Genomic DNA, 23,470 nt, shown 5'->3' with positions numbered 1-23,470 from the left:
ATAGCTTCAAATTGAGGGGTGATAGATTTAAGACAGATGTCAGAGGCAGGTTCTTTACTCAGAGAGTGGTATGGGCATGGAATGCCCTGCCTGCCAATGTAGTTAACTCAGCCACATTAGGGCCATTTAAACAGTCCTTGGATAAGCATATGAATGATGATGGGATAGTGTAGGGGGATGGGCTTAAATTAGTTCACAGGTCAGCGCAACATCGAGGGCCGCGGGGCCTGTTCTGTGCTGTCTTGTTCTTTGTTCTTTGTTCTATGTTACACACCTTAGCTATCGGTTAATTCATACTTTAAAAATGCTCACAGATCAAGATCACGTGATCACAGGCGAAAACGTTCGGGTTCCCCCAGCCATGAGCGGCGTAAATCAAGATCCAGATCCCGAGACCGTGACAGGCGCCGAAGACACAGGTCCCGTTCACATAGTCGCAGCAGAGGACACTGTCGCAGTTCAAGAGACAAAAGCAGGGAGCGGAGTTCGAAGCATAAGTAAGACTGGTGAAATTTTTGAATCAAATTAAATTTCTGGAATATCATTATAAATAATTACAATAGTAATTTACTAATTCTCTTGTTGAGACTGCAGTGGTTATCACCCTTTTTTTTAATTACTATGACCTGTACAGACAGGTACAGGTTTCATTTGAATTCATTTCTATTGTTGAAATTAGGAGTCTGTATACAGTGAACCTGAACACTGGTTATATCTGTAAAATGTTGGCAAAATTGTTGTTCTGATATAAGTAATTGAAAGACTGATCAGCTTGATCATCTTTAATGTGTGATGCATTGTGTTTTCCACTTTGAGATTTGTAATTCTTGCAGTGCTTCAGCTGTTCCACTACACTTTCTATGCTCTTGGAATTGTAAAGCACTATTTTGAATCAATTTCCTTTCCCCTGAGAACGACAAGATTATCGCGATAGTTTTGTTTGTATTGTCATACGTTTTGGATTGTCTTTTTTAATCTTGCCTACAAGAAATGTAATTACAGAAATATGGGTAAAGTTTTATCACAAGCACAGGTCATTTTTAATTAGGCTGTTGTGATTTAAGAAATGTTTTGTGATTAGCTGTACTTATAAGCCTCTAAACACTATTTACAACAAAAAAAAATTACCCTTTCAAAATGACAGACTTGATGCTTGTGCTAAAATGCTTGAATACAGTTTGGTGACTGGTAGTTTATTTTTTTAACAAAAGGGGTGAAGCCCAGCAATACTTAAAGCAAGCAAATGTTTTTTATAAACTGATTAGATTACCTAACTCTGATCTCAACTTCATTTGTCAAGATCTTCAGTGCAAGTTGTTTTTGGTCAATGATGTGCTTCAATGCTTACATTCCATTGAGAAGAATTTTCTGTTATGAGACATAGATTTATAATTCTTACCATGTGTTGCACTGTGTTCCTTAAATGCTCAGGACGCAGTAATGCCTGGGTGTCACTTTTTGCCAGTTTTGTGATTTAACATTGACCCTGCACACAGGTTAAAGAGGGTTCCTCCCCCCCCCCAGTTCGAGCAAAGAATGGGCTATATTGGAGTTAATCGGGGAGGATGGATGGAGATCGAGGAAGAGTAGTAAGGAAGTGGGAGAAAGAGGAAAAAAATCAGGAGATGGCAAGGGGAACGAAACGTGGGAGTGGAGTAGTTATGGGGTAGGTGATTGTGGGGAAGGGGGGAGAGGACACAGTAGCTGAAGGAGAGAACTCAGAGGATAGGTAATGTATACAGGAGTTGAAAAATCTGATTGGAGGGGAAAAGAAAAAAGGGTGACTGGGCAGGTGGAGCGAAGGAGTGAGAGGCAAGGGTGTGAGAGTGAATTCAAGCTACATTCGCTGCTCTTTTTGCAGTTAAATATTTTAAGAAGCTACCATTCTGTAATCAGACTCAGGTATCCATTATTCTGTCGGTCTTCATCAATAATTGCACTACTCAGACTCAATGTTTCGTTGTCAAAATCAAGTAGTTCAAACAAGAAGTAACTCTAAGTTGGGGAGCAATCGCTTATTTGATGCTTTGCCATGTCTCGCAAAGGTTTTTTAATAGGGAGGGATTTCTGAATCTTTTCAAAGTGCACTGAAGAGGTTAAAAAAATACTTCCTCTGTGGGCATTCCTTGTTCAGAAACTGTTAACTGGTACAGTTCCTTTAAATCCAGGACCACTCGCTGTTTTTAGTGTGATAGATAACCATATCAATGTTGAGAGTAGCTTTATTACAATAATATTCTGCATGGAGTTAAAACAAATAAAAACACAATTTTTACTTTAAAACATGTCTTGAACAGTCCCTCTGTCGACTTTATTTTCCCCTCTCCATTTATTTTTCTTCTCTCTCTATTTCAAATTTTAATTATGTGGTCTTTGCCCCAATTATTCCAATCAATTCTACCATTTCTGAGCCTTTCTTTCCTGTGGTGTAACTGTTCAACCATCTGAAGATGAGTGGATAAGGCATGAAAGCCAAGTCAATCGTTTAACCAACGTCCACGAGCATTTTTCAGCACTTCTTTGATAACGATTAAAAAGTGATTCCTGTGTAATTTTAATCTCTGGACCCAGAAGCTGATGCTGGTTTGCATTGGAATTGAATCTGGAATTGTTTAATGTAGTTCCTTACTTCACCCGTTGGAGAATTTACGTTATGGGTCGTTGTGGATGCTGACATGCTGGTGGTTTGTATTAAATAATAGTGTTGTTTTTCAAGGTCTTCAAGGGATCGATCTCCTAGGGGAAAATCAAGAGATAAGGATCGAAAGGAGAAGAGTTCTTCAGAAAGGAAACATGAGAGTACAAATGGGAAGTCAGAATTTAATGCAGCAAGTCCAGAAGAAAGGGAAGCTGGTGAAATTTGAACTGTTGACTGAAAATAGTTAATGTAAAGCTCTAAACCTGACAACATTCTTTCAGCCTTCTTTAAATTTTCCCATGTTTATATGATTTCTGCCATTTAAAAAAATTCGCATTGGCAGAGAAAGTATTAGATTTCTGTAGCTGGCGATATGTATTGTTTTTCAGTAGTGTTACAACCTTTGTCCAGATTCAGTTTATTTATGAATATTAAAATAAGTGAGTCCATATATTTTCTTTTAAAGTTATCTTTTGAATTAGCATGGAACAAAGCAACTTTAGGCTTTCTAAGTACCTGTCAGTAGTTTAGTCACCACCCTGTAATAAAACTGAATAAATTTACATTTCCCCAATGGGATATATGGGTACCTGGCTACATAAGGGTTTGATTTCACTAAGAATCCACCTTTTTATTGTTGCAATTTCAGCGAGAGAATTTTGAAACAACAAATGTTATGCTATCTTTCGGGCGTTCTGTAATTCTTATGCCAAAATTGTAACGGACGAGGGGTGATCAAAAATAGTGTGTATTTTTCCTGGTTGACTTTTTCATTTTTAAAAAAAACCTGATAATTTTGTAAAACTAACTTCATTAATCGAAAAGCTAATTGGCATGTCATGGTTCTGAGTATTTTCATCTACAAATTATCTTGCAACAAATGTTCATTGAAGGTGATGGTTTTTAAAAAATAGACAGCGAACTTGCTTTGAGGTCAATTTGTTAGGAACATTTCAATTTTGTGGGGGGGAATGTATAATTCTTGAGGGGTAAACATTTCTGCAAGTAAAACAATTATCATTTGAACAATTTAAAATAATTTTAATTGAGATCAAGACTAGTTATCACCAGAGTCTGCTTTCGCACCATCGTTTTGCATCACTTTAACGTTGTTTCTGGTGAGCATTATGACAAGAATGACATCAAGTTCTCGAAGCAAGTGAGTAGGGAGTTGGAGTGGGGGGGAAACTGTAGCATTTGGATTTCTTGCAATGTGACCTTTTTACTGCAGCCTTTTTCAAATCAGATTTGAAGTGCCCTCAGTTCACTGATATTTCATAAATTTATTTGAAATTCATTCATTATCAAAAAAAGCCTTCTGCTACCACCAATCTTCGAGTGTTAAAATTTAACCAGCTGAGCCTGGCTCAGTGCAACCCACAACAAAATGTAACTTGCAGTATACCTTGAATCTGCCAACAATGCATAACCTTCTAGACTAAATGCAGTGCTAAATGTAATAAAATGGCAGCAAGCATTAATTGTAATCCATTCAAATATCACCATGTAGTATGACTTTTTTTATGAACTGTAAAAATACAACGTTCCAACTTATACATCTCCTCATGCTTGCAAGGCTTTTAGTTGTAATTTTTTTTGTTGCATGCTCAGGATCAGGGGCAACAACCATAGAATTACTAACACATTTTACTGTGCTGTTTACAGTAGAAGCAAGTTCAAAAAAATTTTGTGATTTTCCTGATAATTTTAACAGCATCTTATGCTGCATATCAGTTTTAGGAATTTACAGACTCCTGCCAGTCTCTAGAAATACAAGTATTTTTGTTTTCAGTTTTACATTTAACAAGTTACGGGATGGAATTGATTTGATTAGTGAAAGTAATAAAGATGTACTTGCTCTTAGTGCACTAATCATCAATAAAACCTACATGCAATTTGTTTTTTTTTTAAACACTTTTTCCAAAGTTTAGAGTGAAATGAGTTTCCTTTTTTCCAATAAGCTTTCCTTTGTACACATCAATAAAAACATTCCAATTTCATTTTACATACTAAGAATGATGAAAAAAAGTCATGTTTTTTTTAAAAGTAAGGAACCTTTGAAAGTGCTGTCATCAATAAAGGGAAATGGTTAAATTCACACTTGCCTCAATATTATTAAATTATTCAAATATCTTGAAAATAGTATCTGACTTAATCATAGACTGAAGCCTATCCCAAAGTAGATAATCCTTACTATCAATGGAGCACAATGGCATTGTTTTCTAAATTGCTTCAGGATACAAAGCATGGAGCATAATCCTTACTTTGCTGTCTTTAAGATTTATTTTTAAATACATCAGTTCTCTTCAGTTGCATTTTCTCGTTCATTTTTTTTAAAAATGAGACTGGCTTGTGACAGAAGACCTGAATTCCCAAGGAGCAAAACTTGACCATCCCTCATTTTCAGAATTGCTGGAGTTTGTTTCAGCACCAGTTGTAAATACAAGCCTCCATTTGGTTTAGGAGGAGTGTTTAATGGATCCAAATCACTTAGCAGTTACGAAACCGACAAAATAAAGCTTCAGAATTGGTTGTGTCTTTCTTTTGAATTCACGTCCTTAGAAACTTGTTGGATGACAATTACAGCATGATTTGTCACTATTTCAGATTTACCAGCAGAAGTTTTGCAGTGTCACATATGATGTGCTGATGTCAATGCACATCTCTGAAATATAGAGGAATCTTTAATTTGAGTTTATTTAATATAACTATATCTGATTGTGGAATACTCATTATGTGTGAAGTACAGAGCAGTTCAAAATATTTTTTCTTCACGAGCTTGAAATACATTTTCTCAATTTAAAATAGTTTAACTTTGTCTATCCACTTGTTTGTGAAAGGAATCTTCAACTAATTCATTTAATTCCATTCTGTTGGTGTTGTAAATCTTCAGGCTCACACTACTCTGCTGTTCCCATGCACTAATGTGACCTGTATCTAGTTTTGGAAAGGTATTGATCTGCTGTTCAACTTAACCTAACTATTTTCATTCTCTACTGTAGAAGCCTGTTCACCAATGCCTCTACATTAAGGCACTTGCTTCCTTGTAGTTTCTAAAGGGTTACAACAGTGGGAAGTTGAGGTATAAAGAACAGCAAAGTTGCCAAGTTCAAATACTATTCCTTGACAAGAGACTAGAATAAATAAAGTTCAAACTTTACAAAAGTGTTGTAGGTCTTTCAAGCACCTGGTGCATAATTGGAGTTCACATACTTGTCAAGCCTCCTCAGTGTGTCCATTCAATTCATGCACTCTGAGGTTGCATGTTCCATTCTCTCAGCATTATGGGCAAAGAAATTCAGTTTCTTGGACCAAAAACAGAAGTTGCTGGAAAAGCTCAACAGGTCTTGCAGAATCTGTGAAGAAAAGGATCAGAGTTAACATTTCGGGTCTGGTGAACTGCTTCCAGTTCTGAGGCAGGGTCACTGGACCCGAAATGTTAATTCTGATTTTTTTTTTTCTTCACAGATGCTGCAAGACCTGCTGAGCTTTTCCGGCAACTTCTATTTTTGGACCAAGAAACTGAATTTCTTTATCCATAATTAGGGCAGCTCAGTGGTTAGCAGTGCTGCCTCACAGCACCAGGGACCCGGGTTAGATTCCAGCCTCGGGTAACTGCAGAGTTTGCACATTCTCCCTGTGTCTGCGTGGGTCTCCTCCCAGGTGCTCCAGTTTCCTCCCACAGTCCAAAGATGTGCAGGCTAGGTGGATCAGCCATGCTAAATTGCCCATAGCGTTCAGGGATGTGTGGGTTATGGGGATGGGTCTGGGTGGGATGCTGCAAGGGGCGGTGTGGACTTGTTGGGCTGAGGGGCCTGTTTCCACACTGTAGGGAATCTAATCTAATAATGCTGAGAGTATGGAACATGCAACCTCAGAGCTGGTGAGCTTTTCCAGCAACTTCTGTTTTTGTTCCTGACTCACAGTAGTCCTTTTGGATTTTATTCAGTTTCTTGGTGACTATTTGATATTCACCTCTAGTTACATTGGTGACCACGAGAGGAAACATTCTCTCTATCCACTTATCAAACCTTGCAGGATTTTGACAGAACTATTACATCTCCCCTTTTACTTTCAAAGAAGAAAGACATCCAGTCTGTTCATTATTTTCCTGGTCTGTATACCTATGCCTGTAATAACTGCACACTGTCCAGTGCCCCTCTACCCTTTTTTGATCTGCTGGCCAGATCTATACCTTTCCAGGAAACTGTACAAACTTATTATGTACATATGCTGCTGAAAAATGTTCATCAAAATATAAATAGGATTGAATGCAAGTTACATTAGTAATGTACATGATATGCTAAATGTGATCTAACTAAGGTTTGGTACAGGTTTAGCATATTGTCACATATTTCACTTCTACCCCTATGAAATTGAAAATTGGCACTTTTTTTAAATAGAGACGTAGAGGTCTATTGGCCCTTTAAGTTTGTGTCAATCCAAATCAAAAGAGTCTACCCATTCTGAGGTAACAAGCTGTAAAGCTGGATGTCCACAGCAGGCCAGGCAGCATCTGAGCACTGCTGTGATGCTGCTTGGCCCTGCTGTGGTCATCCAGCTCTACACCTTGTTACCTCAGATTCTCCAGCATCTGCAGTTCCTACAATTTCTATCCCTTCTGATCGATCCCATTCTCCACCACTTGACCCGTTGCCTTGTATACTTTGACATTGCAAGTGCACATCTAAATACTACTTAATGTTATGAGAGTTGCAGCCTGTTTCCCTCTAAACCGCCAGTCCCTTACCTTAAATGTATGTCATTTGGCTGTTGCTCCCTCTGCTAAGGGCAAAGTCTTTTCCTGTTTACCCTATTTATGGTCCCCTTTTCCCCAATTTTCATGTCCCTCCTCAGACTGTCCTCCAAGGCAAACAGCCCCAGTCTATCCAATCTGCCATAAATAACCTTGTTAATACGTGCATCCTTTAGTGATTGGACTTAATTTACCATTTGTTCATCCATTCTATGAATTTATTAATATTCTTTACTGTCTAGGTGAGCCCTCACTAATTTTGCCTAGTTTGGTACCATTTAGAATGTTAGAAATGCTGCTTTCCAGAGTCCAAATGGTTGTGATAGTTTGTGCACAGCAGTGGTATGAGCGCTGATCCTTGTGGGACATTGCTCCCTATTATCTCACACTGAATATCCTGCACTCCCACTTCTGCATTGCTTGCTGACATTAAGACAGATGTCAATCTTGACACTTATCCCTGAATTTTCTCTGACCTTAGTCGTTAGGATGTTAAAGGATGTCTTAAAGGTCTTGTGAAAATCTACATAAATTGCATCTACTGCATTTCTGTTGTCTACTCTCTTAACCCCTTAACAGATCTGTTACCATTAATAAAGGAAGATTTTCTGAATTTTGTACTGCTGTATAATCCTGATACGCTAGTTTTTAGTTTCTCTAAGTAATGCTTGAGTTAACTCTTAGTCATTTGTTTATGATTCCAGCTGATGGCACTAATACTGAACCAACCCAGAATGAAATCAATCTTGATAGAGTATACAAAAGGAAAGCAGTGCAGATGCTTGAAAGCTGAAATAAACATGAAATCTTAGGGAGCTTCAGTGCATGTGGAGAGAGAAGCAAAGTTAATGTTTTTGGAGTCTGCTGTGACTCTTAATCAGAGCTTCAGCTGTGTTCTGTTTAACTGACAATTTATTTGCTTGAGAATGTGGGTGAGACTTTTAAATTTGCTGATACGTTCTCACACGTCTAAAGTTTCTCTGTTTCTAACCAAACTCTCCTGGATTGGAAGTATCAGAAACAAAGAATTCTGCTGAGATGGCTTGTTCCATATGTTGCCCTGAATCCTATTCCTAGGAGAGAAATTAGAGCTGCTTCTAAACCTGACACTGTATGGAGCTGGAGGAACACAGCATTAGAGGAGCAGGAAAGTGGACAGAATGGGGTAGGGGAAGGGAGCTGGGAAATAAGTAGAGAGAAGGGGTGGGGCTGGGGAAGGTAGGTGGGTTGGTGTTAGGCAAGTGCAGGTAGGGAGTGGTGGGGATTGGTCAGTGAGTTGGGAGGGGTGGACAGTTGGGAGAGAAGATTGACAGGTTGTGTCAGGTCAAGGAGGGTTGAGAGGGAGGATTGGACGTGGGATGAGGCTGGGGATGGTGAGGTTTCAAAACTGGTGAATTTCATGTTTAGGCTATCGGACTGGGTGGAATATGAGGTGTTGTTCCTCCAGTTTGTGGGTGATGTCATTGTGACACTGGAGGAGGCCCAGGATGGACATCTCACCCAGGGAGGGGGAGTTAAAATGGCTGGTGATGTAGCGTTTGTTGTATCAGCGCACAGATGCTGTACAAAGTCGTCTCCGAGTCTACGCTTGGTCTCACTGATGTAGAGGAGGCCACATCAGGAGCATCCGATACAGCAAACCATGTTGATGGATGTGCAGGTGAACCCCTGTCTCAAATGGAAGGTTGGTTTTGGGCCTTGAAGGTGGGAGGTGTAGGGGCAGGTGCAGCACTTCCTGCAGTTGCAGGGAAAGGTGCCATAGGTGGTGGGGTTTGTGGGGAGTGTGGAGCGGACAAGCAAATCACGGGCAGAGCAATCCATACAAATGGCTGATAGGGCTGAGGAGGAAAATATCTCTGTGGAGTTGGATTGTAGGTGGCAGAAGTGGCGGAGAATGATATGTTGGATGCGGAGGTTGGTGGGGTGATATGTGAGGACAAGGGAGATTCTGTCTTTATTTTTGTTAGGGCCTGGCCTGCTGTGTTCCTCTAGCTCCATACTATGTTATCTCTGACTCCAGAATCTGCAGTTCTTACTATCTCTAAACTTGACACTGGTGTCTTGTGAGCTAAATTTAGAAAAAAATACTTTTCAGCCCTAAATTCTGAAAACAAATCGAATGGCCTCGTGTGCTTGTTCTAGTTATTATAAATCAAAATGTAAACATCTTCCTATCAACTGTTTCTGAAGTTATCTGCTTTCAAATGAAATATTTGATTTCAATCATTGTCCTGGTATTGGCTATCTGGCCATTTTTTTTTTGAAAAAGTAATCACCCAAGCATTAACTTCTATTTTGAAGTACAAATTTCAAAAGTGATATTGAAATATATATGTATAACCCATTCCCAGATATTGATGCCAAGATATTACAGAAATTTGCTTAGTCTTGCAGTGGGATAATTTGCTATTTGCCCTGTAAATTGGCAAATTCAAATTTAACCAGATTGTGTAACTTCTTTTTTAAATAGCCAATCAAACAGTTCAGAGAAGTGGTATAAATGTTTTCTTTTCTAAACAGCCATTAAAACATAAGAAGTATGAGTGAGAATCTGGTTGAATCAGTGTTAACTAGCTAGCCTCTTTGCCTTCATCCCTTTGCTGAACAGGAATGTCACTTTAGCAGTTTTCCAAAACACTGAATCATTCCTGGAATCCATTGAGATTAGGAATATTTTGAACAATGACTCCATTATCTCTGCAGCTAATTTCTTTAAAACCCATAGATACCATCTGTTAGGTACTGGCAACTTGTCTGCCTTTTGTCCCATTAATTTGTCAAATACTTTGTACCCTCATGATAAAGCCCATTACAGACTACCTTCTAATAGCACCTTGCTTATCTCGTTATGTTTGCAATGTTTATCATGTCCTTTAATGTCCAAATCATTGCAAAATATTGGTTTAAGAACTGTCATTTCCCTCTTCTCTGTTATTAATTCCCCAGTTACATTCTCCAGGGTCTTACACTGAATTTAGCTGTTCTCTTTATATACATGTAGCAATTCTTGCTGTTTGTTTTTGTTTCTTGCCAATTTAGTTTCATATTCAAATTTCTCCTCTTCTCGTAGGTTTTAGTCATCCACTGCTGATTTCTAAAACATTCCTGATCCCACTACTACTTTTCACCACTTTGTATTGTCTTGGCTGGATGCTCTCAACTACTACTTTTGTGAATCACATCTTCTCATCAAGTCCTTTTTAACCAGAACTGATTTTTGCTGAGTACTACAAAATAACAACTTAAATGCCTGTCACTACTCATCCACTGACTTTTCACCCAGTCTATTTTCCCAACCCACCTGATTCTTTCTTGATTCTTTATTCTTAAATCAAGGCAATTACAGTTATAAGCTGAGACCTCAGACTGATTTGAAATTCTACCATGTTGTGATCACAACCCCTAAAGGTTCCTTAACCATGAGATCTCTTATTAATCCTATATCATTATACATCACTAGATCTAAAATCCCTAGTCCCCAGGTAGATTCTGAAACAAACTGCTTACCCCCCACCTTTCTCTCTCTCCTTTATTCATATACAGAATGGGGGCATCGCTGGCTAGGGCAGCATTTATTGCCCAGAGAGCAGTTAAGAGTCAACCACATTGCTGTGGGTCAGGGTCACATGTAGGCCAAACTAGGTAAAGATGGCAGTTTCTTTCCATAAAGGATATTTAATGAGCCAGACAGGTTTTACAGAAAATTGACAGTTCATGGTCATCACTGGATTCTTAATTCCAGATATCTATTGAATTCAATTTCTACATCTGCTGTGGCAGGATTCAAACCCGCATCCCCATAAAATTGTCTGGGCCTCTGGGTTAACAGTCTAGTGATAATACCACTAGGCCATTTGCCTCCCCTTCTCAGAAACAATCCTTAGTGGACTCTAAATGTTCACCTTCCATGTTACCCTTGACCTCCATTATTCACCATTACTTATCAGTTTGTACTTTGTCCCTTTGTGAGTTAACTTCTTGGCCTATAGATGACTATTCGTTGACTTCTTTGCTTTGCTCTTCCCTATTCCCACACAAAATATAAGACCATAAGATGTATCAGCCCATCAAGTTTTCTCCATTCAATGTGATCCTCAAATCTAATTTCCTGCCTTACCTACATCCTAAAACTGTACTTTTTCCTGTTTTGATTTCACATCACAATCTCCTACATGCATTTCGCTACTCACCACTGTACTGATTTCATCCTTCATCAACTAAACTACCCCATCTCCTTTACCTTTTTTTTTGCCTATTCTTCCAGAATGTTATCCTTGAATATTGAGTTCCAGAATTGATTACCTTTAAATCACTTCTTTGTAATAGTTTTTAAGTTATATTAATTGATTTCTATTGGTGCTTTTTGCTTCAGTACTTAATGTTCATCTTTTTGTTTCCGAAAAACTAGCACCTGTTCCACCTGCAGATTTTCTATTTGTCCAATCCCCCTGTGGATTCCTAAATGATTACCACCCTATCTGTTACTCTCTGAGTTGAAAATCAAAGGTTTATGTCAGAACTACACCTTCCCAGATCTTAGGGACTTAATGCTCAACTAAATGAAATTTAAGGTTTGCAGGAATACTCTTTTTGAATTATTCGATGGTCATGCTTGCCTCGAGTGGACTGCAAAGTGTTGAGCAAAAAAAGGTGTTTGAAGAACAGTGGCAGACATTTAAGAAAATAGTTCATTGTTCACAGCACGATATACTCAGTGAGAAAGAATGATTCTAGGAAAGAGAGAAACCAAACATGGTTAACAAAGGAAATTAAAGATTGTATCAATTGAAAGCAAAAGCATGTAATATGACAAAGATTAGTTGTAACTTGGAGGATTGGGGAAGTTTTAAAACCAATAAAAGATGTTGCAAAAAAAACTTACATGGCAAATAAGGAAATAACGTCAAAATGGACACCAAGAGCTTCTTTAGATATATTACCAGGAAGAAAGAGGGCAAAGTGAGCAGAGGCCCTTTGTATAATGAGGTGCAGGAAATAACTCAGAATCTGAAGGTTGTAGAGGAGCTGAATAAATATTTTTTATTAATCTTCACTCTAGAAGATGTTAATAACATTCCAAAAATACTAAATATGGGGGAAAAGGAAATAAATGCAGTATCAATTGATCTGGCTAAGCTGATAGCCATGCAACTATTCAGAGGTCCTGTGCATGTCAAGAGATTGGCACACATTTGCAAAAGTTATTGCTGCACGTTGACCTTAGAGGTCCTCACAGTGAGAACAGAAGTTACAATGAACGTAGATATATACCACTGGAAAAAAAGTACCATGGAAACTGTAGGGCCTAAAGCCTGATAGGCCCCCAGATCTGTTGGCTTTCACTCTAGGATATTAGTGGAAATTGCTGCCAAAATAGTGGATCCACTGGTAGTAACATCCCCCTTCAATTCTGGAAAATTTGCTGAGGATTAGAAAATGCTAATGCAAAGATTTGAAAAAAGAGTGAGGCAGAAATAACAAGTAATGATGGACCGGTTCGATTGTCAACTATCCTGGGAAATGTGAGCATACATTATAAAGAATCTAAGAGCAGAGCATTTAAAAATGCATGCGAAAGTCAAGCAGAGTCATCACAAATTCATGATGGGGAAATGGCATCTGACAAACTTATTGGAATTCTTTGAGGGGGGTAACAAACAAGATAGATAAAAGGGAACGAGTGGGTGCAATATATTTAGATTTTAACAAGGTCTTCGATAAGGTACTGCACTTCAAACTGAGAGCCCATATGTTGGGGCTAGTATACTAATATGGTTAGAGGATCAAGTACAAGACAAGATGTGGGATAAGTGGGAATATTGTCAGGATGGCAGACTGCAACTAATGGATTGCCACAGGCATCAGTGCTAGGGCCATGTTTATTTGCTTTTTATTTGCATTAGTGACTTGGATAAGGGAAATTATTGCACTAGGTTTGTAGATGATACAAAAAGACATGAGAATACAAGCAATGAGCTAACACAAAGAGTCAATGGAGGGATATGGATAGGTTAAGTGAGTGGGCAAGAATTTGGCAGATGGAATATAATATAGGAAAATGTGAAGTTAAGTACATTGACAGGGAGAATAGAGGAGTGAAATATTATTTAACTATAGAAAGACTGCAGAAAACCATAGCTCATAAGGATTTGGAAGTCTGTGTGCAGGAATCAGCAAAAACTAGTATCCAAGTTTGGCAGGCAATAGGGCAGGCAGATGGAATATTGGGCTTTATTTAAAAATAAGGTATAAAAACAGGGAAGTCCTACTAAAAATGTAGAAGACTCTATTTAAACAAGATCTAGAACACAGTGAATGGTTTTGGTTCTTATATCTAAGGAAAGATACATTAGCATTGCAGGCAATCTAAAGAAAGTTAAATAGGTTGACTCCAGATAAGGGATTTCCATATGAGACCTTTTGTTTGTTGGCCGTAGGTGCTTATCTAAGGCAAGTGGAGGCAATTCAGAGAAAGTTAACAAGGCTGATAACAGGTATGGAGGACTGTCTTAGGAGGAGACGTTATAAGTCATAGCGATCTGCAGCACAGAAAAAGGCCCATCACATTCACATCTGTCAGAAACAGCCACCTAACTATTCTGATCCCATTATTCAGCGCTTGGACCATAGCCTTGTATACTTTGGCATCACAACATGAAGACAGGCCCTTTGGCCCAAACTGGCCCATACAGACCAAAATGTCCATCCACGCTAACCACACTTCTCTGCATTCGGCCCATATCCTTCTAAACCTTTCCTATCCATGTATTTGTCCAAATTCCTTTTAAATGTTGTTAATGTACCCTCCTCAATCACTTCCTCTGGCAGCTCATTCCATATGTGTACCACACTCAGTGTCAAAAAGTTGGCCCTCAGGTTCCCATGTATTCTTTCCCCTTTTACCGTAGACTGATGCCCCCTAGTCCTTAATTCCCCAGCCCTGGGAAAAAGACTGAGTGTATTCACCCTCTCCATGCCTCTCATGATCTTATACATTTCTTTAAGAGCCACCGCCCCCCCACCAGACTCGTCCGGTCTGATGAAAAAAGTCCTAGCATGTCCAACCTCTGCCTATATCTTAGGCCCTTGAGTACTGGCAACACCCTTGTAAATTTCTTCTGCACTCTTTTCAGTTTAATAACATCCTTCCTATAGCAAGGTGACCCAAACTGAACACAATACTCCAAGTGCAGCCTCACCAACATCATATGCTACATTTATAGGCAGTGAGTTGCAGATTCTTAACATCCTCTTGGGTGAGAGAGTTTATCCGAACTTCACCTTTCAACCTTCTGCTTCTTAGCTTCAATGTATGCCCCTTGTTCATTGATGCCTCCACCAAGGGGACAAGTTTATTCCTGTTTATCCTATCTATGCCCCTCACAATTGTACACATCCCCATCGTATGCCCTCTCAGGTTCCTCTGCTTTATGAAAAACACACTCTGCCCAATCTCTCTTCATAACTGAAATGATCGAGCCCAGGCAACAGCCAACCCTGGTAAATTTCCACTTCACACTTTCCAGTGTTGTCACATCCCTCCTACAATGTGGATTCCAGAATTGCATACTCTAGTTGAGGCCCAACCAACATTTTACACAGTTCCAGCATAACCTCCCAGTTCTTAAATTGTGTGGCTCAGCTAATAAAGGCTTATGTATCATATGCCTTCTTTACCACCTGTCCACTTATCCAGATACCTTAAAGGATTGGTGTTTGTGCACACCAAGGTCCCTCTAATCCTCAATGCTTCCCAGGGTCCTGACATACATCATGTTTTCACTTGTAGTGAGTAGGTTGAGTTCAAGATTATGTAAGTCAGCCTGTACTCATTGGAGTTTAGAAGAATGAGAGGTAGCCTTATTGAAACACAAGATTCTTAGTGTGTTGACAGGTAGATGTGGAAAGATTGTACCTCTGTGTAGGAGAGCTCTAGAACCAGAGGGCATAACCAGAACGGATCTGAGCAAGGGTCACCAGACCCAAAATGTTAACCCTGATTTTTTTTCTTCACAGATGCTACCAGACCTGCTGAGCTTTTACAGCAACGTCTTTTTTTGTTCCTTACTTCGTGTAAGTCTATTTGCTTCATGGTATTCACCATATTTCACATGTATTCATGACAAATATCTGTTATACCATCATCTTTTCCTGCTAAATGAACAGTTTTTAAATGGTCTGTCTGGTATATTATACCCCAATAAAACAAATGTAACTTCACTAATAAGATAAAATTATGTATGAATAACTAGTTCTTCACAGTTGTTGGAGGTTTAATTTGCAATGTGAGTGTGACTTAACACAAGACTCCATTGTCTGTTCCCATTGTTGAAAATTCCTGATAAAGAGCATTCAGTTTCTTCATGAGATAACTGAGAGTCTGTTCAATCTCCATTTTGTCATGTAGTAAAATGTTACAGACACCAATTTCACGGTCATCAACAGCTTGTCTGAATGATCTCTCGTAATTTGGTGATGCTACACCTAATGTGACTCAGCACAGCTTTCAAGTTTTAAGAGTCAGAGAGCTGTATTGATGCTTTGATCCAACAAGATATTCTAAATTAATTTTGTCCCATTTGCCAGCATTTGGCCCATGTCCCTCTAAACCCTTCCTATTGATATACCTATCCAGATGCCTTTTAAATGTTGTAATTGTACCAGCCTCCACTACTTCCTCTGGCAGCTTATTCCATACATGTACCACCTTCTGTGAGAAAAAGTTGGCCTCTCACCTTAAGCCTATGCCCCTTAATTTTGGTCCCACACTGCAGGGAGAAGTCCTTGTTTACTTAGCCTAGCCATGTTCCTCATGAATTTATAAACCTCTATAAGATCACCCCTCAGTCTCCGACTCTCCAGGGAAAATAGTCCCAACCTACTCAGCCTCAAATCCTCCAACCCTGGCAACATCCTTGTAAATCTTTTCTGAACCATTTCAAGTTTCACAACATCCTTCCTATAGCAGGGAGACCAGAATTGAATGCAGTATTCCAAAAGTGGCCTAACAATGTCTTGCACAGCCGCAACATGACCTCCCAACTCCTATATTCAATACACTATCCAATAAGGGCAACCACACCAAATGCTTGTCTGCTTGGGACTCCACAAAGGAACTATGAGCCTGAATTCCAAGGTCTCTTTGCTCAGCAACAGTCGCCAGGACCTTAACTGTATAATTCCTGCCCTGATTTGAAGTAACTCTGATATTCTTCCATCCTTTCAATGTTTTCTTGCTATTTTTCAATAAATTTGTAAAAGGAACCACTACAGTGCTGGAAATCAGAAATACCTTCTAATGAATTCCACTCATGCCAATATATTGCAGAAATTTGAGTCTTTTCAGGTATGGGGAAATTCAAAATTGCCTTTAATTTCACTTCTCCATCTGTTACTTTGATTTGTCCTGCAACATGGCCGAAATAAGTTGCCTTTGCTTTGGCAAAATCACTTCTAGCCAAACTTCTGACCAAATTTTCTCCTTGTGGATGATCAAGCAGTTTGTTTAAGTGGTGCAAATATTCTCAGTTTTAGCTCAATGTAGACAATGTGGTTAATAATTGAAAAGTTGCTGGTGAAGATCTCATGTGTTGCTACCTCAAGGGATCTAGAAAGATTATTACTTGTTCCAACTTTTTGTCCTGCAGCTTTACCAACCATAAACACTGCAACCATCGAGGAACTGATGGAAGGTGATGAAGTGCAAGGTGTATCTGTCTCTCCAGCTACGAGTGTTCTTCTTGAATAGTCCATTGTGAAACACAAGCTGCTGACTCATGGTTCCCCTGCATCAACTACGCCTCGCCACCTTATCTTCGGAAATATCTCAGCGCGAGCTATATACGACAGAGAAAATCACATATTCCAAGGTGGACTGCAAAGACTTGTTGTCATGCTTGGGAGGATTCTAGGGAACTCCAGACTCCCAAGTAAACTACAGTTTAACATTAGCCATGGGGGAAGGGACTTGAATTTATAATTCGACCACAATAATTAAGCATTCTGACAATCTAAGCTGGTCAAAAAGCATTATACTGTGAAGTGTTGACCATATCTAATGATTGAATTTCCTGAGGTCACTCCCTGCTTGTTGTTAAACGTTCTTTCATGAAATGTGGTGTTGTTGGCTGGGTCAATGTTTGTTTTTCATCCAAAATTGTTCTTGAAAAGGTTACAATGAGCCATTGCCTTGAACCCCTGTAGTCCATCTACTGTAGATGCTGTTAGAAAGAGAGGGTCTTCAAGGATTTTGATCTCAGTGCCAGTGAAAGAATATAGTTCCAAGACAGGATGATGAGTGGCTTAGAGGGGATGTCACTCTCATCTCCTCCATCCAGTGGGGAGCCCAACATTCTAATGTCCTTGTCCTTCTAAGCAGTAGAAGTCATCATTATGTAAAGTGATTTGGTGATTTTCTGCAGTGCATGTTGTATATAATACACACTGCTGCCACAGTGTGTCACTGGTGGAAAGAAATTCCAATCAAGTAGCTTGCTTTGTCTTGATAACGAAGCTGGATGAACACAGCAGGCCAAGTAGCATCTTAGGAGCACAAAAGCTGATGTATCAGGCCAAGACCCTTCATCAGAAAAGGGGGAGGGGGAGAGAATTCTGAAATAAATAGGGAGAGAGGGGGAGGCAGATGAGTTGTTTTAATATTCTTTAGCTCAGTTTCTCATGAAGGATATATTTTGTAGCAGCTAAGTAAAATCTAAGGTAAAGCAATTGCTCGACACTTCTGGCATTCCTCTAGCAAGTTTATTTTGCTTCTTTTTGTCAAGTATATGATGAGATTAAAGTACTTCCTTTGTGCTTCTGTTGAGCCAGAATTTTAAAAAAATCTTCAGGTTACAAGTGTTACAACTGTGAGTTTTTGAATTAGTTTAGAATGATATTTGATTTTATTGGAGATAATGGGAACTGCAGACGCTGGAGAATCCAAGATAATAAAGTGTGAAGCTGGATGAACACAGCAGGCCAAGCAGCATCTCAGGAGTGCTCCTGAGATGCTGCTTGGCCTGTTGTGTTCATCCAACTTCACAGTTTATTATCTTTGATTTTATTGATTTGATTTAGTTATTGCCACGTGTCTCCTGTTACAAAATACCATGAAAAGTGTTGTATAGGCTCAATCTGCAAAGCACAACTCAGGAACGTGAAGGAAAACTCCCCACTTGTCTGGATTAGTGCAGCTCCAACAAGGCTGAAGAAGATCAGCACCATTCAGAACAGGCAGCTCAACTGACCAACCCTTATCCACTTGCTCCAACATCTGTACCCTGTGGCAGCTCCATGCCTTCCACGTAATGTACTGCAACAACTCCCCAAGGCTCATTCAACAGCCTGTAGCATTTAGAAGGACAAGGGCAGCAAATGCACGGTTGCACTACCATGTGCAAGTCTCCCTCCAAGCTACAGACATCGTGACATGGAACTGTATCGCTGTTGCTTCATCATCACTGGATCAACATCCTGGATGTCCCTCCCCAAGAGTACTACAGCTGTCTGTACGGTGAACGGGTTCACAGTGGCTCAAGAAGGCAGCTCACCGTCACCTTCTGGGTGGCGTGGCGGCTAGTGGTTAGCAGTGGTGCTCCACAGTGCCAGGAACCTAGCTTCAAATTCACCCTCAGGGAACTGTCTGTGTGGAATTTGTGTCTGTGTGGGTTCCCTCCAGGTGCTCCTGTTTACCCCCAAAGTCCAAAGATATGCAGGTTAGGTGGATTAGCCGTGGGAAATGCAGGGTTACAGGGATAGGATCAGTGTGGACTCAATGGGCTGAATGCCCTACTTCATGCTTTGGGAATTCTATGTTTCTCTGGACCAACTAGGGATGGGCAATAAAAATCAGACTAGCCAGTAATGCCCATATTCCAGGAATAAATTTTAAAAACACATGAACAAGATAACCCTGCAGATATAGTTGCAATCAAATAGCAAATGTAAAGGAAAGTGTATTCTAAAAATTGTAAATTTATAATCTTGTTGTTTTACTTTAACTAGGTCATTAAATTGTTAATCCTTGCCATTTATTTCTGGTGCACCCTACATGGATTCTGGTCCTTTAAAATATTTCCGGCTTATCTATCTGTGTGATATGGTTTGCATTCTAGCTTGAAGCTTAAGACAGCTCAAATGCCAGGATATGTGATGCGGATCAAAACAGAGCCTTTACCTCAAAACAAACGGCTTAATTCCTCAAAAAAAATATTTGCATCACATCACCGTTAGCGCACTAGACTTGAACTCCTCTGGCTACCATCGATTCTATTGGTCTATGTTTAAATTTCCCTTACTTTGTATGCATTTAATTTTTGAAACTTTAGAAAAGAAACATGCAAGGCATAAAGTCCTTCAGGTAGAACATATAAATACAGTGTAAAATGATCTTAGTTAAAGCAAAAATCACGTTGCAAAGCATCATATTCCGAATTGAATTGAATTAGCTTTATTGCCGTATGTACTCACATGAGCACAGTGAAAAGTTTACAAGATGCCACTAACAGTTAGTTACAAAGGACCTAGGTACAGATTCTTAGGTACAAAGCAGAGGCTGACTAAGTGTTGCAGATAGGCACATTCCAAGGACCAGAACTATGTGCTGAGGGATGCACTAAAGCCGGGGCATCTGCTGCCAAGACACACTGGGGAATGACCATGGTCTAAGGTCTTTCTGCTGTAGCAAAATTGGGGCCTGTTCATTATCGGACCCTCCTGGTGCCTCAAATGCACATAAATATAGTCTAGCACAAGTAAGTGATGCCTTTGGTTTGTTTAAAAGTCAAAAGAACTGTGGGTGCTGTAAATCAGGAACAAAAACAAAGTTGCTGGAAAAGCTCAGCAGGTCTGGCAGCATCTGTGGAGGAGAAAACAGAGTTAACGTTTCGGGTCCGGTGACCCTTCCTCAGAACCTCAGTGGAAGGCTCATCGGACCCGAAACGTTAACTCTGTTTTCTCCTCCACAGATGCTGCCAGACCTGCTGAGCTTTTCCAGCAACTTTGGTTTGTTTAAATTAAGTCAAGTTCCAATGTTTGTTTCTTTCTTTGATAGGCTACTCTACAGAACTGCACTGTGTTTGTGATTATAAGATATTTTTATGAATAAAATTAGAAGAAGCAGAAAAATGAGGAAAACAAAGGTAAAAAGTTAGCCATTTCACTCCTTTTTACCAAAAAGTGGGAAAGAAACAGAGATAGCAATACAACACCACAGTCCATACGCGCCTGTCCATACTGGGCTCACATTCCTCACAAGGGGTTGACCTCGCCTGCTCCAGACTTCACATCACCCTCACCATCAGCTACCCGTGTTAACCTCAGCCTCAGAAGGGGCTAATATCTGTATTAAGTAGATTACATGCAAATATATTCTGTAATTTTATTGTAGAATCTATTGTGTGGTTGCAGTACAGAAGGAAGACACTATTAGACCTGTCAAGTCATGTGTGTTCCCTGTTTGAGCAGTTTAGCTGGTCCCTCTCCCTGTCTTGAACTTCTTTTGGAAAGCTATGATTCAATCTGCTTCCATTCCGCATTCAGGTAGTGCCATCCAGCCTGTTAGCATTCACTCTGTTAAATATTCTTCCCTTCTGGCTTTGACTGTTCTACTATTCAGCTGATCCCTAGGACCATTCACAATCTGCACCCTCCCTAAAGCCTTAACCTCTTTCCTAATGTGTGATGGACAGAATTAGACACAATGCTCCTGGTAAGGCCGAACAGGGTTTTATAAAGATTCATCATAATTTCCATGTTCGTTTACTCGTTATTGTCCTTGGGACCACATCTTCCTTCAGAGCCACTTTCTGACGTTCCCTGCCCTCCTAAGTGATTTGTATACATGTAACACCAGGCTTCCCTGTAGCCCTTTAGAATTGTGTCCTTTGTCTTGTGTAGTCACCTCTCGTTCTTCCTCCCAAAGCATATTACTTTGTACTTTTGTGTATTAAAATGCATCTTCTGTGTTCCTTCCCAGTCCAACAGCTTATCTGCTTGAAGCCTGTCACTATCCACCTCATGCATTATTGAACAAAGGTGTGAATACTTGCAGGTCTCCAATCTTCTGGAAACTCCCCATTAACTAAGGAGATTCAGGAAATCGCGGCCTGTACCTCTGTAATTTTCACCTGTAATTCCATCAGCATCCTTTAAAAAAGGACTTTTTATTTAACCTATTTTTCCCTAATCGACATGTGATCGGAGGATTAGATAGGGTGGACAGTGAGAGCCTATTTCCTCAGATGGTGATGGCTAGCACGAGGGGACATAGCTTTAAATTGAGGGGTGATAGATATAAGGCAGATGTCAGATGTAGGTTCTTTACTCAAGGCCTAGTAAGGTCATGGAATGCCCTGCCTGCAACAGTAGTAGACTCGCCAACTTTAGGGGCATTTAAATGGTCATTGGATAAACATGAGGATGATAATGGAATAGTGTAGGTTAGATGGGCTTCAGATGGGTTTCACAGGTCGGCGCAACATCGAGGGCTGAAGGGCCTGTACTGCGCTGTAATGTTCTATGTTCCACACACTACATGCCTGGAGCTGGTGGTATTTGAACCCGGGTCTCTTGGTTCAGGGGTAGGATTGAACCAGGCAACTTTAGATCTCTCAGCCTAACACACTCTCAATCGAACAAGAACTGAAAGAACTATGGATGTTGTGAATCAGGAACAAAAACAGAAATTGCTAGAAAGGCGCAATTCTGAGGAAGGGTCACTCAACCCGAAACGTTAACTCTCATTTCTCTCCACAGGTACTGCCAGGCCTCCTTGCCTTCTGCAGCAATGACTGTTTTCATACACTCCACTGAACTATTTTGACATGTCCCTCACCAGTCTAGTGGTTTGACCACTTCAAAAGCACCCAGTCTTTATTGTCCCTCCTCTTTGTTGCTATTTAGCCTGGCCAATGTCTCAGCTAGCCCTTTCCCACTGTGACTTTGTCAAATTTGTTTTCCTTGGTGAAGACAGACACAAAATATTCATTTAGAGCCTCCATTCTGCCTCCTGCTTCCAGGAGTGGGTCTCAGTTCTGGGCTCTTACTATCCTGATACAAGTTAGAAGAATATTTTAAAACATTGATACATTGGCTGAATAAATAATTGCGGTGACAACACTGATACATTTCATGTGTAACTAACAGCAATGTTAGACAAATGAGAATGTTGAACCAAATTAATGTCAAGGTAGGTTCATGATGATTTGATTTATTTATTGTCACGTGAATTTTGTTACAAGATACAGTGAAAAGTTTTGTATAGCCTATCTCTGCCGCCATCTTAAAACACACAAAAAAACCGAAACATAGAATATATAGTCAGAAGATAAAGAAATAAAGAAAAGAAAGTGTCCAACTTTACAAAGGGTAATTCAACGTTTTGGGTATTAACCTTCTTCAGGACTGAATGTGGGAGTAGGGGAAGCTGCAGATAAAGACAGCGTGGTCGGGGTAGTGTAATGGGATGGTCAGTAAGTGGAATGGAAGGGAGAAGGTTCAACTGGAAATGAAGCCGGGCCTGGGTGGGAAGGTTATTTGAAATTAGACCAAAGGTAGACTTGCTGACCATTTCGCTGACCATCTTTGCCTGGCTTGTAACGACCAGCCTCCCAGTCACCGCCCATTTCAACTCCCGCTCTGACATATCCGTCCTCTGCCTCCAGTGACCCATACCACAAATTTGAGGAGCAAAACCTTATCTTCCGGCCGGACACCCTACAGCCTGGAGGACTTAATATTGAGCTCTCCAATTTCTTCCTTCCATTCCACCTACTGACCCTCCCTTCCAGCTACCAACCAGATTCATCCCTCCATTGACCAACGAGGTCATGCCCACTACTGGTGCCCACATATTGTCACCATTCCGTTTATCTGCTGCTCCCAGATTCAGTTCTGAAGAAAGGTAACACTCAAAACGTTGACTTCTCCTTTCCTCCAGATGCTGCCTGGTTTGTGGTGTTCTTCCAATGTCCTGTTTGTCTGTTTGGATTCCAGTACCCGCAGTTTTTTTGTCTCTTTACAATCCTTCATTACGTGCTCCATCAATGACCATGGGCCTTGCGGCCAGGCACAAGACC

At 40.0% G+C, this 23,470-nt stretch overlaps 1 protein-coding gene across 4 annotated transcripts in view; it reads left to right on the top strand.

Moving 5' to 3' along the window:
- The window catches only part of luc7l (LUC7-like (S. cerevisiae)), a 39,122-nt gene extending 20,791 nt beyond the window's left edge, over positions 1-18,331 (top strand). For 2 of the 4 annotated variants that reach the window (XM_048552264.2, XM_048552266.2), the window contains 2 exons: positions 315-497; positions 2,717-4,736. In XM_048552264.2, the coding sequence (XP_048408221.1) occupies positions 315-497; positions 2,717-2,864 (331 nt within the window). In that variant the 3' untranslated portion in view covers positions 2,865-4,736. Of the gene's footprint in view, positions 1-314; positions 2,332-2,716; positions 4,737-15,410; positions 15,468-17,041 lie in introns of those variants that run through there. The other 2 variants (XM_059653897.1, XM_048552265.2) reach the window with 2 other exon arrangements.
- Positions 18,332-23,470: the final 5,139 nt, after the last annotated feature.

Source organism: Stegostoma tigrinum, chromosome 23, assembly GCF_030684315.1.
Source record: "Stegostoma tigrinum isolate sSteTig4 chromosome 23, sSteTig4.hap1, whole genome shotgun sequence".
Lineage (NCBI taxonomy): Eukaryota > Metazoa > Chordata > Chondrichthyes > Orectolobiformes > Stegostomatidae > Stegostoma > Stegostoma tigrinum.
This window is presented reverse-complemented; position numbering and strand designations above follow the sequence as displayed.